This window comes from Morone saxatilis, unplaced genomic scaffold (assembly GCF_004916995.1).
Source record: "Morone saxatilis isolate NCDOM2014 unplaced genomic scaffold, NCSU_SB_2.0 Contig21, whole genome shotgun sequence".
NCBI classification, from domain to species: Eukaryota; Metazoa; Chordata; class Actinopteri; family Moronidae; genus Morone; species Morone saxatilis.
In genome coordinates this window covers 6,703,971-6,719,142 of record NW_023339774.1, presented here as the reverse complement: position 1 = coordinate 6,719,142, position 15,172 = coordinate 6,703,971, and the positions used below count along the sequence as shown (strand labels likewise).

The 15,172-nt window shown below is 39.0% G+C and overlaps 1 protein-coding gene across 1 annotated transcript in view; it reads right to left on the bottom strand.

The window, feature by feature from the left end:
- Positions 1-222: 222 nt before the first annotated feature.
- LOC118332971 (protein unc-13 homolog B-like) overlaps positions 223-15,172 on the bottom strand; it is a gene marked incomplete in the record, with an annotated part of 56,808 nt that continues 41,858 nt past the window's right edge. Inside the window, 20 exon segments of the mRNA XM_035668433.1 lie at positions 223-2,833; positions 3,227-3,386; positions 3,503-3,595; positions 3,815-3,871; positions 4,053-4,200; positions 4,802-4,879; positions 5,024-5,077; positions 5,205-5,328; positions 5,616-5,762; positions 5,885-5,973; positions 10,306-10,383; positions 10,638-10,715; positions 11,296-11,439; positions 11,649-11,745; positions 11,872-11,998; positions 13,666-13,751; positions 13,929-14,059; positions 14,201-14,338; positions 14,538-14,627; positions 14,935-15,003. Of these exon segments, the coding sequence (XP_035524326.1) occupies positions 2,548-2,833; positions 3,227-3,386; positions 3,503-3,595; positions 3,815-3,871; positions 4,053-4,200; positions 4,802-4,879; positions 5,024-5,077; positions 5,205-5,328; positions 5,616-5,762; positions 5,885-5,973; positions 10,306-10,383; positions 10,638-10,715; positions 11,296-11,439; positions 11,649-11,745; positions 11,872-11,998; positions 13,666-13,751; positions 13,929-14,059; positions 14,201-14,338; positions 14,538-14,627; positions 14,935-15,003 (2,274 nt within the window).

Below are 15,172 nucleotides of genomic sequence, written 5' to 3'. Positions count from 1 at the left end.
GAGTTGATTTAAGTAATAAGATTATGCCTTTGCAGTGCAATCTTACCGACTCTGTATTTATAATCTAAAAAAAACTGTGCACTTGCATTCAACTAGAGGAAATGAATTGGTGCAGTTCCAACTAAAGTGGAAAATAAATAGAAACATTTAAATTGATAAGAACATTTCAATCAAAATCTGCAGTCAATGTCGTATCATACAGTAAAAGAAGAGGAAAACGAATTTATAGATACTTCTCAAATACTTTATGCAAAATTCATTAATCGGAACGTTTACATGGTGACAACATTTCAGAGTAGTGACAATACAAAGAAAACACCACAAAAATGCAGTTACTGTGACTGATATAGTGTACTTGTTAACTATTGCAGTGACTTAATGATAGTGCAAGGGTTAACAAATTTAGAAAATGTAGAAATAAAAAAAAAAACAACTTGGCACAAGGAACATGTATATTACAGAATGGCTTTGAAACATTTGCCCTCATAAACCAATAACAAAAAAATTATTCACAAAAGGATAATGAACTGTAACAAAGAGGAATGTGAATTTGTGATTTCTACAGGGTGTGATCAGTTTAAAAATGTGCACACATTAAGGTTCTCACATTATAGCAATATCCGTCCTTCATTAAGAGTAACATTTTAATATTCTTCAGTTCAGTTATGAACAAATTCACTTGCACACGTCTTGCTGTATACGACTCCTGTCCATAAAACTAAAACATATCTTACAATACAGTGATTGATATTATTTCAAACTATTAAAGAGGATCAAGGATGAACATTTACAAAACACCAGAAGGGAACAGGACACAAAATATAACAGACTGCTAAGAAAACCCAGCCTAGATACATTTACAACGTTTGCAATATCATCAAAGATAAAAAGTACAAAATGATGAGGAACATCACTTGGATTTGACATCATTATGGGCAGAGAAGTGGCAAATACTCATTGCTGAGAGCCAAAGGAAACACAAGGATTAAAAAAAAAAAAGATTAAAAAGACATATTTTGTTTGTTTTTTCACCAAAGTAAGGCCACTCATAGGAAGAGTAGAAGAAAACAGCAGGCAGATGTATGTAAACCATGAGTAATTCTACACTCCTGATCAACTCACTAGCCGAGGAGCTCGTGTTCAAATGTTCATATATCCTTTTTTTTTTTTTTTTGGAAGAAAAAGTTGTTACCTGAAAGTTCCAACATGTAATATTTCTTCACTACAAAAGAACAATTCTAAAAGACAGTTATCACTATTTTAAGTCGAGGACATGAGTCGCCAGCTTATTTCATAAAAACACTAGGTTGTCGCTTTATTCTGAGGGTATGTATCTTGGTATGTAACTCTTCTGTTGAACTGCAGTTTACGTGTACAACACTGCAGCAGCAACCTCTGTGCAAATTCTTCAAACACACGTCTGTTTCTCGACAGTAAACAACATTTTACACAGACAAAACTAAATAAATATGTATAAAAAATAAATAAAATGGCTACACCAGGCCAACACAAGATAAGAGTTGTTAATGGAGCTGATACTAAATGAATATGGCCAGAATGAATGTTCACATGGTTGGTGTCGTTTTTCATGAGGTTTTGATTTTAATCATATTGTTCTTTTGTTCTTTATTATTTACTGATCTAATCACTGCTGTCATTCCTGGGGGAACAGGAATGGAAACGTAACATGGCAAGGCACACATTTAATTGAACAATCCTTTAAATTCAGGGGTCAAATGATGGGTCGTCATTAAGTACCTTCTTGTGACACAAAATTAGCTTAATTTCCTCATCTTCACTTCCGCTTTATTCAATAATCCATAAGACTTAAAAAACTGGAACTTTCTGTCTCTACCGTCATTCAATCATCAAACAAAAGACCCCTTTATAGATAAACCATACAGAATTTTCACATTTACTCTAAACCATCACAGTGGAGCTACCGAACAGGGCATTCAAAAGACTTTTTTTTTTTTTTTTACTTCACATTCACAGTTTGTAGAGTGTAAGGCATCAAACACACGGCCACGGTTTGAGGGGTTTAGGTGAGGTTATTGCACAACAACACTGGGGGAGGTGTGGGAACTTGTTTGGGCCCTCCAGCAGGGCCTGGCATCCTCTGTTCCCTTGAGGCTATGGCGTGCACACTGACGAGGACGGGTAAAAGAATAAATACAAAAAAAAGGTTTAATGACTGAGTACGTGGTCACTGGCAAGTGAAACAGCTGGTGAATGTGAAGGTTGAGTGAGCCGGTTTCTGTGGTTGTGTGCTGTACAGTAGCTCGGTTAAATGATGGGAGTGTTTGAGGAACACTAAAAGCGTGTGTTTTTCCAAAATACCCAGAGTGTGAACATGACAGTGTGTCGGTGAGCTTGGCAAGGCGCCACCAAACAGTCAACAGCAGCTAAGACACATCAAAGGTCTAACAGAGTCCATATGGCCGTCTACGGAAAATAATTCCCTGCTTTTTGACTTGAGATCATTCTCTTGTTAAATTAAGAAACCTTCCATCCTTTCTGTTTTTCTCCCTCCATCTCCAGCTCTCCTCATCTGCCCTCTTCGGCCGAACGAGTCTCTGATTTCAGCCTCACAAACTCCTTGGCCACATCGTCGTTGGAGCGCTGGGAGAGGATCCGCATGGCGGTGAGGCCTGTGTCGTCCATCTGGATGCGCTGGCCGAGCGGGCACCAGCAGGCGCAGCTGCCTTTCCCAGTGATCTCTCTTAATTGTATCACGGCCAAGCCGACCACTCTGTCGGCGCGGCCGAAGCAGTAGTCTTTGACACAGACCTGCAGCTCGTAGCACTCGAAGCCTTCCTGTTTACCCAGAACACTATGGGGAGGGAACACAGATTTGAGCATTTAGTCATTCAACAACACAACAGTTGGTTAGTAAACTTAATGTTGCACTAGACAAGAAGTTTTCTTTCTTTCATTTCTGTCGATGGACTAATCGATTAATAAACTAATTGTTGCAGCTCTATGAAATCTGATGTCACATTACATCATTCTAAGTGTCAAATTCTTTAAATATCTGCTTCTTAGAGCCAGTTGGGGTAACTAGTTACCAAGTTTTCTCATGTCGCTGTGACTGTGGAAACCATACTGTGCATGTGTACTGTAAACAAGATAGAAACCCTTACATAGATACTGATGAATGTTGAATAACAAAAACAATATAAAAGACATATCTACACATCTGTATAACTTAAAAAGCAGTGCTTACAATTGGAAGTTCTCGTTGAACTTGGGAGACCAGCTGTTATTCTTGGATTTGGTCTGGAATTTGCGTTTCTTGTCGCTGAGGTGAGGCCCGAACATGGTGATCTCCACAAAGGGTCGGAACATGCCGGACGTCTGCCACTTTAAGTCATTGGCTCCCACAACTAAATGTGTAAAAACACAGATACACAGAGGAAGAGGATGATGTAATCAGATGGGAACACATGACTATGTATTTTATGTATGTATTTAGCATCATGGTTTGAAAACTCAACCAGACCTTTGACGGACACTTTCCGCTCCCCATTGCCAGGATTAGTGTGCAGTTCGATCTGGACAGCCACCTCACCTATTGGCTTGTCCACGCCTGAACCTGGTTTAAGGTACATCCAGATACATAAATTAGCTAAAATGTCACAGATAAAGGCGGAGAAAAACATTCATTGACATTGCAGAGTCAGTATGAGAAGGTGGAGAGGTTGGGTTAGGGATAGCCCCACCCACCTTAGCAGCACAGAGTGACAGAACCAAAATGTACAAAGGGAGAGCGAGTGGGGAAGGAGAGGAGGGCTGGTAGATCAATGAAACCTACCCCTGCTGGGCTGTATTTTTTCATTGGGAGTTAACCGAATACCCTTTCCATTGTGCACTGGCACGCAGGCAGCACAGGAGATAAAGAGATAACAGCAATAACATGTCAGCATCAACAACAAATACACAAAATACAGATGCAAACCTTAGAGTATTCAGTGAAAAGCCTCCATCATCAAACACACACATAGTGCCCCCTCCTGGTCTAGATATGTTATCAAAGCAGTGGTCTGAACTACCTTGTGCATGTTGGGTGGTCACAAAGGTCTTGATGAGTGTGTCTGTTGTCTGGGTGTAGAGGGACAGAGCGTGGCGTAGTGAGGACAGCTCAGGACTCTTCTCCAGGAACGCCTTCTTCAGCCCGTTGCCTCCTGCATGGAAGTATTGCTATAAAAGGAAACAGATGGTGAGTCAGCACTTAAACATCTGGAAGAACAACTGGAGGTTTGTTGTATTTTGGTCAAATTATTAGGATATATTCAAATGTGATGGTTTTGGGGTGTTCAGTGTTATAAGAACATTATAGAGACCAGCAGCTAAACAAGTAAACAAGGTAAGTATTTTGCTCCTGGTAAATACATGTTGAGTCTTACAGTGAAGTCAACTTATTGCATTCTGAATACAATCAATAATTGTGGCAGCAAATAAGGTCCGAGCTTGAAACGGACAGAATTTTGAATTTTTTTTTTTTTTTTTTGGAAAAAGATAACTGCATTTCCATGATTTTCAACTAAAGAGTAAAAACTGAAGGTTAGGTTTAAACCAAATTAATCTTTCCAAAATTATCTGGCCACTAATCCTGCTTTGTAAAATTCACCCCTCATTTCATCCACTTTACCCTGACCTGTTAAATCACATAACTTATGCTCACAAGCTGCTTGCATAACCTTTCAGGGTCCCTGATTAATGGATGAATAGTTGATGAGGCTAATTTGACCCGTCTACCCCTGGCATCCTAATGAAACCAAAACCCGCAGTATAAACTGACCTTGATAGTGTCCAGTGCCACATCCATGACAGCGCACTGCCTGGGAGAGAGGCTTTTAGCCTCCCCTGCCATGTGATCCTGCACATGCAAACAGATTGGTTAATTCTACAAAAATAGATTTACTTCCTCTCAATGAGTCATTTTGTGGTCAGAGTTTGGTGAAACTGAGCCACAGCAACACATTGGTAACATGGTGTTAAACATATGAAGGCGTTAATATACCTTAAGTTTGGAGAGCTGACCCAGTTCTTTTGCAGCTGAGAGAATCTGTGCACCCTGGAAAAAAAAAGAACAAAGAAAAATATTAAATTTGAGTTGCTGCTCTTTTTGTCGTTTCATTTTTCCACTTTAAAAAGTCACACACAAACATTAGACTGATGATGGTGCATGTTGTTGAGCTTACAAAGGTATCGTTCCCCTGCGGCAGGACAATAGTCTTCTCCAGGCTGCTCATTACAATCCTCCACAGCTCCTTGAGCACACGTTTCAGTACAGTCTTCTCACAGACGGTGGCAAACAGTGTCAGCCTGCAAAAAACATGCAAACACACACAAATACAGACACACAAGTTGATGAGAGCGTGTTAACCCTAATTGGGTAAGTAGGGTTGAATATTGTTCTAAAAACTAAATTATTTCTGCTAGATCATAATCGGGACAGAGATTTAGGATACAAAAGAAGAAAAAGATAACAACAAACGAATAAATATACAGGGCGGCGGTAAATAAATAGACGGAGAGGATTGCACCTGTCAAAGTGGCTAAAAACATGGTAATATTATCAAACAGTCTCAAATCTTAGTTAATCCACTCACCTGCCATCCAGGAAATCCATGAGTGGCCGTAGCATGTTGTCAGAGTCGGCGTCCACCTGGTTTTTGTTGTTGGCGTTGAGCGGCCCTTTGATCTGGTACAGCAGAGACGCCATCTGTCGCATGCATTCATTGATACGGCTCTGGAAACTGGAAAGAGAGGAGAAAAAAAAGATCTATCAACACAAATGCCTGTGATGTTACTGATTTAACTGTAAATGTATGCAAGCGTGTGTGGTTGTGTGTCTGTTTAGGGGTGAGGATTAGGCTACCTGTTCCCGAATGTGCTGCTGAGCTCATCCAGCACGTTGTTTAGCTTCACCTGCAGGTCGTTCAGTAAGTCACTGGCCTCTGTGTCCATCTGCAAAGAGGCAAGCAGACAGAATCCAGTTAGTGAGAATTTGATTGAGGGCCATTTATTGCAAATTTTTAAATAAAGCTCAACATTTTGAAAAAAATCCCAAAGCTTTTATGAAGTTGCAAAAGAAAATAGAGAGAGGAGGTATGTGCCAGCTCCTCTGAACACGGAGGACTAACCTAACAGCAGCTTTTGTCCAAAATACCCCAAATTACCTTTGGACTTAACCTAAAGCTGCACTTTAACAGCAACCCTAGAAGCTACACATGGTAGCAAGAACTTAAGATTTGAAAGAGAACTTTAATAACCAGCAGTGTGTTACATCATGTTATGATGAAAAAAAGCACACTGGCGACAGTCGATCTGTCTCGCTTCATAACAAGGGAAGCAAATTAAAGGTAGGAGAGGGTGTCCTGTATTGTTTGTATTCTGTACTCCTGTAGCTAAGAAATGTCCATCACAAGCACCATGATTGTAGTTGGTAGAAAAAAAATGAATAAAATTGAACACATACAGCTGAGTAAACCCACCTTTTTACCAGCAGTCTCCAACTTTCAAAGGGAGAGCATTGAAAAAAAGTTTAAAGTTTAATGCCGCAGGAGATGTATGTCTTACAAGTAGTGAGTCTCACAAGCACAGGGTGAGGGAATAAGTAGGAAAGTGAAAGAGCCATGAATTAACTCCAGTATACCTAACACAGGTATACCTTGGCATCATCTAAATAAGCACAGCCTGCAGGGGAGCTAAGCCATACCGATGAAGCCATGGTGTGGCTCATTAAGTCAATGATCCATTGGCCTTTTGATGCATGGTCTGTCAGGGCCGCATAGCACCATTAGTGAGAAAAGACTGAAACATTTCTGCTACACAGCACAAGGGAAGGCTTCGGGGGACAAAAAGGCAGCTAGAAATGGATGGTGTTCTGCTTGTAATGTGCTGTATGCTTTTTGTTTTGCCTGAGAGTGTTTTTGTACGCATGGGGATATTAATATGCATGAGTCGGTAAACCTACACTCACCTTCTTGTCTTCAAATGCACTTTCAGGCTACGACAGCACAGACAGGTGGAGGGTAAAAGAGGACAACCTCAATTAACTCAATAAAGTAATTTACCATTTGGAATTTGATGTTCATTTATATCATGTGGGAAACTAAAGAGGATTGATGGTCACCATGTAAAGTGCTGTGGCAGCAGATAAACCCCAGGTATGCACGTAACCTACCTTTTCTACCGGAGCATCCATCTAATGTGGTAGGATTTTTTATTTTTTTTTGAAAACAGAAATAAAAATGAAAAACCGTCAAAACAAAATCCTGTTCTGTTGTGACAACACTGAAGGAACTATGTGATCAAATGACTAGGTAACAAATAAAGACTAGAGGATCTCCAACATTAGGTTTTACTAAGAGCCACTTGAAATCAAAATTTCATGAACACCACAAATACTGCAGGTTTTATCACACTGGATAGCATATGCTCTGTTTATAACACTGGCACCCACCTTCTCTGTGTCAGTCTATTGCAGACCAAAAAAAAAAGAGTTACAAAGAAAACATATATTAAAGAAAAGATACAATAAAAAGTTTCATATTTCAGGGGAAATGAGTGAGCAGTTTAGAGGAAAAGTCAGGGAAAATGCCACTGTTAGAAGGTGAAAACTCGAGGTGGAAATCACCACAGATGACGGTAAAAACTGCACACAATAAACTGCACCATGATAACCACAGGGACGTCTTGTTTTAGTAGGACTGAGAATCACTGTGATATTGCTGGGAGTAGGAAGAACGATGGACGAGAATGAGAGGTTAAAACCACTTCAGACTGTAACAAACCTCAACCTCAATTTCCTCCCCTGCTTCCCCTACTTCCTCCTCCTCCTCCTTCTCCTCCTCCTTCTCCTCCTCCTCATCACTCTCCTCAAACTAGGAGGGGCAGTGAAAAGACAACACAGAATAATGAAGTTTCAGTCTCATTGCTGCAAACACCATAAGGATGCTCTTTCAAGCTAATTTCGGCGCCTCTACTCGAAAAAAATATTACAAGTGATGCAATATTTCCACAAGTAGTGACATGAACATGTGAGTATATGCAGTCATGAATCACAAAACATGCCTGCATATACAGTGAACTTGCCTGCCATGCTAGCATTCTATTGTTGTGCTAGGAAAGAGAGGAAAAATATTGTCACTTCACTCTTCTAAAAAATCTTCTTTTGTTAATATATCATATAATTGTATTGTTTTATTTATTTATCTGTTCCATGTTTTAAATAATTCTGCCATATTTAATCTTGGTACAGCAAGAGAGCTACATCAAGTGAAAGCTAACTGGTGAGCTAGCCATGGCTATCCTTAGCTACAGCTGAAACTAAATTTACAGTTAGATTCTTCCCTAGCTGTTATATGTAAAATAATAATATCTATTTTGATGGAATACTGACATTGCTGCAATTCAGTTTGTTATTCCGCATTACTAAATGAGGGTAGCTAAATCTAAAAAATGAAAGAAAAACCCCCCCAACTCCTGCAAAGGGTAATTAATTAGCATATCTCAGTAGCTGCCACCAGCAAGTTAGACAGTACTGTAATACGATCCCCAATCACTATTCTACCTTTCTACCTTTTCTTTCTCGTGATTTCCCTCCATGTTAACAAGCCACTCACTTCGAGACACAAACTCTAGTGATCTCTCACGTGTAACATCTTTTCACCTCCACTACATTATGACATGATGCGATAATCATTGGACAGGCAACATTAGAAGAAAACTTTCCTTAATGTGACTTTTCCAAACCACTAACTTAAGATAAAGCTTCAAATCAACCAGGTTCAGGAATACTAACACTGAAAGAAACACCAACCAATTATTATTACATGTACCATTAGCCATGAAAAGACCTTTTCCACCTGTGTATCCTATTATGTAAGGATAGTACCACAATTTTGTACATTTTGGTTCTCAGACAATGATTCTTTAATAACTTGGTAAACCTGACTTTTCCTCTAGCACTACCATGAGCTTCTATGTAAAGATTTTTTAGTTTAGTCCTAATACAGTGCTGCAACTACACCAGTCGCATGAATTCAACATCACCACCACTAAACGTTCAACTTGTAATTAAATGTGTAATTAAACTCTACAAGTTGGAAAGTTTGAGTTAGAACAGTTCGTAAGAGTGCAAGTGTAAACACAACAAGGCTGTAAAGACAGACTAGTGAGAAGATAAGTCTTTTTGTTCAATGTGACTTTGAGACAAGGGCAAAAATGCAAACTCATTTCCCGGGTTATATCTTTTTTTTTTTCTATTAGCAAAAGCTACTAGACTAGAACAGTTAAGCTACTGTCAATGCTAAAGAGGCGTTGGCTATGTAAGATTGGGAATCTATTGGTCTCTAGACTTAAGTTCAAACTACTACTTAAGAACCTAATGCGCTACCATCCACAGTACCCACCACAGCCTTTGCTTCCTCTTTCTCAGTCACAGCCTGCTGTCCAAGCCAGGCAAAAAGGGGCGGAAACAAATCAATACAGGGGTGTACTGCACACCAATAAACTAATTAAACAACTTAAAGATGTACTTTCGTATGGATAAATGCCTGTTTAAGCCCTGCTCAGACTATGATGGAAACCTACCTCCTCCTCTCCTGCCTCCTCCTCTTCCTCTTCCACCATTTCTGCATCTTGCTTTAATTTTAAGTGAAGACAGTGGTTGAAACTTTAACTACAGTGTCCAACAGCTACAACCATACAACCAACCTAGCACTACAACAATATATACTGTGCTACAGCTACATTAAAAAAGCATGGTAGGGATTCAAAGCAGAGGGAGGTCAAAGCTGAAAAAAGAAGCTATTGATTGTCCTTACTGTAGCTATACTAAGGACACTAATACAGAGGACATGATTTAATTAAGTCACTGCCTCAATACGTCCTAGCCTATTAGGCAGTGCAGGGTTTAATCTCTGTCAGTGTTGATCTATGGTATGGCATCACATCAGACACCAGGAGGGCATATAGACCTTTCTAACAATCTGAATGCAACATAAAATAGCATTCACAGCACGAACAACTTCCACTAGGGCCTTGTCTAATCCTTCATAGGCTCTGAACTACCACTACTGTACATACCCGCGCTTCTTCTGTTGCAATCTGATATGCGAGAGACACAGATCTGTTGTACAAGTAATCGCTTCTAAAATATCATATGTTTAATCTATTAGTCATTTTATCTCCTTTTTTTTTTTAGCTATTAAGGCATCAGCATCATGCTGGATATTTTCCTCCATCCAGAAGACCCCATAGCAAATTCATCCACACCTTTGTCATTAGACTTACCTGTTTGGCACCCATTGACTCAAACATCTTCTCCAGCTGGATTCTTAACTGCTGCACATTATTCAACAGGACACATGGCTGCAAGAGGACAGAGAGATTACACACATGCAGCAACTATTCAGTATCTGAAAGTGATTGCAATGACTGCTGTGTAAATTATCTTTTAAACAAAGAATACATACCGTATATTAGTTTTTATTTAGGTAATTATTCAACTTTGGAAACACAAGTGTAAGTCAAAAAGAAGTTCTAAGACATAGACGATAGACAGCAGGAGACGTGAATTAATAAGGGTCACAAAATGATGAAATGCTATAAAGGTGACAACTTACAATCTTCTCTTTGTCGATATAAGAAGGAAAACTCTTGGTCAGAATGGCGCTGTACTGCAGGAGAACTTTGGCAATAGTCTGAAGATGAAGAGGAAGAAATACATTAAAACTGTGGCAGCAACAACATTTTATTTGAAACAATTTAACAGTTTTATATCCAATTACTTTTACAATGTTGACAGAGGGCATTCTATTGGACTTCGGGTAATATGTCCCAAAGATCATCTCTCTACAGCATTATAAACATTCCCAGATGTCCCTTAATGTATTCTCCGGCATGCAGGAAAGAAAACCTGGAACCACAAAACTGTGCTGTCCCTCCATCCCCCCAGGAGGAGAGTATAATGCCCAATTCAACATTTATTTTAATGAGGAAATCTCAAATTCCCTTTACAAAAAATGTGAATTTGGTGGTGTAGCTGTTCTGCAATTTCCCTCATATATTTTAATCATTCTAAGAAAAGAAAATAGTCACAATCATGAGCTGGTTTTGGATGAAAAAGCCAACATGATCACTGACAATCAATTCATTATTAGTTTTGATAATTTAGACCCAAAACCACATGTTTAATGTAGCTCCAGCAACTAAAAAGATCAAATCAATATGGTGTACTTGAGAGCAGCTGTTAGGCGTCACCATCCAGTGAAGTGGGTTTACCTTGGAGAAGCGGCGGCTGTACTGAGCCATGACGTTAGGGTCGGGACATTCCAGTTTCCTGATGATCTCAAAGCTCTGGTTGAGCTGGGTGAAGATATCCACCACGGAGCAGGAGAACAGAGCATGCTCAGACGTCTGCTGGAACTGAGACGGTGTAGAGTGCACAAGGGAAAAAACACAGACAAATACATAAATAATAGTTAAATATCTACATGTTAGCCGGTAGCCCATATGCTGATGCTGTGTATGTGTCTTTAAACATGGACTTCGGTCTTTTCCATTTTACCATTATTATGAAAACATAATCATGGCAGAGGTAACAACATATCAAAGGTTTATTTTAATTTTCTTACTCCGTCTTTTTTGTCTCTCTCTAGGGCTCCATGCATAAACTCCATAGATACATCCTCATTTTCTTCCAACCACTGTAGCACAAATTGTAGGAACCATCTACAAGGAAAAATAAAAACAGAGTTAATATATATATTTTTAAATAACTTTAATTGCTGAGTATTACTGCTGTTGTATCCTTTACCAATAACTATGTTAGGAAGAAAATAAGTCAAAAGCACTTACGATGGGTAGTCAGGAACAACACCCTTAACGTTTGGCAGCTCCTTGACATATTCATTGTAGAGCCACTTGACCTTAAAGTGCAGGTTCATATAGTCTGTGCTCTTACACAGTCTGTGCTTCTCGTGTTCTGCACATACAAAGACATGAAGAAGAGCCTGTGAGCATTGCAGTGAGTTTGTGCCAGAGACTGGGGTAAATACCATCAAGTTGCATTGTGGGAAGGGTAGAATAAAGTGTATTTGGGCTGTATTCAAAACTGTGTACTACATACTACTGATGAAAGCAGAATACTACAATAACTAATCATAAATAATTAAGAATAATTACATAGAAAACAGAAATCTTCTCCCTGAAGGTCGTATTGGGGTATCAGTATTAAACTGAGACTGTTTCATAACCAGTTACAAACTCGTTGTAGTACGTTTAGCGTCAGGATATCCCGACCTCTGCTGCTTCATTTTTTACCTTCATTTTAAAATGTTATCCTTTACACCTTTATTTTTAATCTGACCCAGACATGGCATAATCCTAATTTTAGGATTACAGGATAGGGTCAGATAATTTAAAGTATTAAAACATTTACTTTACTGACCGCAAACAGAATTAATTCCAAAGTTAGCAGAAGCAAATGTGAGGAGTAAGGGATCAATTCATGGCCAGGGTGGACAGGAGGAACCATTAAAGCAACCAACAGTGATTTTAATTTATATCCAACAGGATTATTGTTCCAAGACAGACTTGAAATAATGTGTACCTATATTTTAACCCTAAAACAAAGTCATCTCTAAATTTACCAAAAGCTGTAAAGTCAAAGCATAATTGAAAAATATCCCCATAAAAATAGCAGTATTAAAAATATTTTCTCTGGACAAAATGTCCTCTGATGGTTTTATATTCAAACAAAGACTGTATGTCATGTATACGCTCGTAATGATAATTTTGCATAAGCAATAATAATGAGAAGTTCTTGAGTACCAGGCACTTAAGTATCTTTTTCGTGACCCACTAAAAACTACTACTACTCTTAAATTTGAACAACTCCTTGGTAGTGCTCCTGGAGCAAAATCTCTCAGGACTCATCTCTGAACACATTTTCCTTCACTTTTTATATTAACGCATGATTGAAAATGAAAGGGCCATCACTTCTGTGCTGTAGTATGTGAAACAGATATTTCACAGTGATAGTCTCTGTAGGGGATTCATCTTGAGGACAGGGGCTGGGATAAGAGCTGACTGCCTCTGGGGACTAGTGCTTCTGTACAGTACAGTAGAGCACAGAAAAATCACAGAGAGGCTCCTAGGAGACATAAGCAGCTTTCAAACCCTGCAGTTATTACTGCAGTTATTATTTCGCTCTTTCACTTCTTCCATGCCACGTTTCCATTTTTGCCCCAGAACTTCTCATTTCTTCTTGCCATTTCCAGTTTCAGTATAATAAATACGTATCTGGTAAGTGTAGGATACTGCACACACATATATGCTAATACTATCGTATATTATTTAGTGAGCCAGGAGTGTGAAGCAAAAGACACATTACAATACCTACAGTATTCACAGTACATTAAGACAATGTTTTGTATTAGATTTGGAGCTGGTGGTTTTCGCCAGCGTAAAATGTCTGTCTTGGAAATTATGGTATTAAGAGTTCTAATAAGTGAAAACATAAGCAAAACATCAAAAAGCCTAACAATTCATCATGCAGAACTAATGATACTGTACACTTCTGTGTGTCACTGATAGACAGCAAGCGACTATGAGTGGGATAAAGGATATATGACAATGAGTGTGACTTGCCTTCCATAGCATACTTCATGTCTTGAGCAAACAATGTCCACATGACCTCCGCCGACACCTTCCCTACATTCAGTTCTTGAGGGAATCTGAGAGAGAGGCAACAATATGACAAACTTGTGACTTAAATCCGACAGATTTCTGAGACCAAACAAACTAAAACGTCATATCCCTGGATATCATGATTTGAGCATTTATATTAAGTGTATATTTGGAGCTAACTAATCTCCTCCTACTCTCAATATGATCAACATTTATTTACTAACTGGTTAAGCACAGGTGTGTAGGCATTCCTGTCCTCTTCAATGATGGAGACAATGAGCATGATGAGTTTAGGCCAGAAGTCCAAGTTCTTGATGCTCGGACCCTGCTCCTCCAGTGGGAGATCGTCCTTGTTCTAGATTAGAAGACAACACACAGTCACTAAAAAGAGACTTGACAGAGGTTAAACACAATCAATATAATGGATTTTATTTCTGCTTTTGTAAACATACAGTCACTGCAATGCCTTGCAGTCAGGCTTAAGACAATGACTCACTGTGTCAACAGGTTGGTACTGCCTGCTATACAGCTCGTGGCAATTATTGAAGATGTAATCATATGTGGAGTTGAGGCAGGCCTTGACACAGTCCTTCACCACCTGGCTGGCTCTAGGCGGAGACTGTAGCTCCTGGACCTGAATAGCAGATGGAGATAGAATCACTGGCTGTCAATGACTGCAAGCAATATTTTAGAGTACCTGACTACAGCGTTTTCCTGCAATGAATGAATTCAAACGTCGAATTCTTTCCCATTTAAAAGCAATTTATTTGCTAAGATCTCATAGGGAGAAACTACAGTAATAAGGGGACAATACATAAAATGTTTCTAGCTACCTTCATTCTGAAGAAGGTGATGCTGGTAAGAAGGTCCACGGTGGATTTCAAATCCTGCAGGCGTTCCTTGCTACTGGCAGGAAAGTGGTTCTACAGACAAGAAAAACAAGTTTCATTTAATAAATTCAACATAATCAAAGACCATTATGGACGTATAGTATATATTAATAAGGCCAGTGTAGAGAAATTATGCTCTTCACTCCTGTTCAAGACTGGAAATCAGATTCCCGCCACAGTTTGTACTTGCAGACAGACATTAAGTAAATATGTAACATGTCACAAAAAATAGATTAAAACCTTAGACATGACTTTTGATGTCATAGGCAACAGTATAACTTTTGAGAGCAATATCAGTCATTAACGGCAGTGCTATTTATTTAGTACAATTAAAATTTACCCTGTAGGTTGAGAGGTCAATGCGCAAGGAGTTGTGTAACTGGTCTAAAAGCTTGACAAAGCGTTCTTTCTGTAAATAAAAGAAAAAAAGAGATTATATGAGTATTAAGTGGATGTGTACACAAAAATAAGCAGAAAGACAAGCTACATACACATGTGTATGGACAACTAGTAGAGAAAGGAAGAGGGAGGCAAAAACAGAGACAAGACATATTTATTGCCTGTATATGTGTGTGTGT